At 65.1% G+C, this 1,299-nt stretch overlaps 1 protein-coding gene across 1 annotated transcript; it reads left to right on the top strand.

Moving 5' to 3' along the window:
* Positions 1–888: 888 nt before the first annotated feature.
* Positions 889–1,293, top strand: EMIHUDRAFT_60463 (hypothetical protein; the record flags this gene model as incomplete). Its single annotated transcript, XM_005764676.1, has 1 exon — positions 889–1,293. A coding segment is annotated over one exon (405 nt), but the record flags the coding sequence as incomplete, so codon positions are not given.
* Between the last annotated feature and the right edge of the window lie 6 nt (positions 1,294–1,299).

The raw sequence follows: 1,299 nt of genomic DNA on the forward strand, positions 1-1,299 counted from the left end.
AGCTCGAGCTCGACGTCGACGTGCTCACACGCGTCCTGGCGCCTACTGTATACTTGATGCAGAGCTTTCCGACGTCATTGTGTTTGCCGCTCCGCGCTCGACGCCTGCCGCCGCGCGCGCCCGCGCGCCACCCCTTTTGCGCAGCAACACCTTAAATTTCATGGCCCTCCAAATTCGGGTCGGAGCGTAGCGGAGTGGGCCCCGAGTTTGAAAACGGCGACGGACGCTTGCGTCCTAGCCGCCAACAACGCCTCCCCGGCGCAGAGGGGCCCCCGGAGGGATGCTCAACAACCGCTCCACGCCACGCCGCTTGCGGCGGTCCTATTCCACGCTCGCGGGGGCCGCTTCTTATTTTCACCTCTCTGTTGGCCAACCAACGAGCCAACAACCGCTACCTCTCTATGAGCGGGCTCGAACCACTGCTGTGGGAGTGCATCCGACTGCTATCGGCGTACATGCCACCATCGGGCATGATCCTCGACGCGGGAGCCAACGACGGATCGAGCACTGCGATGCTGGCTCGTGAGTTTCGGCGGCACACGGTCGTGGGCGTAGAGCCCACACGTGTGAATGTGAAGCGCGCTCTCGAACTGACCGCCGGGCTTCAAAACGCAGTCATTCTACGGGGAGTGCTGTCCGAGAGCAGCGGCGCGCTCTCGTATCCACTCAAGTAAAATTCTTCTTGGTTGCACTGACTGTTTCCATGTCGCCGCGCCAGGTTTTCTTTTCTCCACTACCCCGCGGAGAGGCGTGGTCTGCCCCTCTGCTGCGGCCCTGCGCGCTTGCCCTGCGCGCTGTCGCCGCGGCCCGCCCCCCCCGTGGACGCCGAGCGACCGCCCCCCACCCTGATGGCGTCCCCCTCTCTCCCCCCCAGGCGCATCACCCACCATGGCGGCCCAGGTCAGCAAGAAGCGCAAGTTCGTCGCCGATGGCGTCTTTTTCGCAGAGCTCAACGAGCTGCTGACGCGTGAGCTGGCCGAGGATGGCTACTCAGGCGTGGAGGTGCGCGTCACGCCGATGCGCACCGAGGTGATCATCCGCGCGACCCGCACGCAGAACGTGCTCGGTGAGAAGGGCCGCCGGATCCGCGAGCTGACTGCCGTCGTGCAGAAGCGGTGGAATTTTTCAGAGAACTCCGTGGAGCTGTACGCCGAGAAGGTGAACAACCGCGGGCTGTGCGCGGTGGCGCAGTGCGAGTCGCTGCGCTACAAGCTGATCGGCGGCCTCGCCGTCCGCCGCGCGTGCTATGGCGTCGTGCGCTTTGTCATGGAGAGCGGTGCCAAGGGCGTGGAGTGCTGC

This window comes from Emiliania huxleyi (assembly GCF_000372725.1).
Source record: "Emiliania huxleyi CCMP1516 unplaced genomic scaffold EMIHUscaffold_5804, whole genome shotgun sequence".
NCBI classification, from domain to species: Eukaryota; Haptophyta; order Isochrysidales; family Noelaerhabdaceae; genus Emiliania; species Emiliania huxleyi.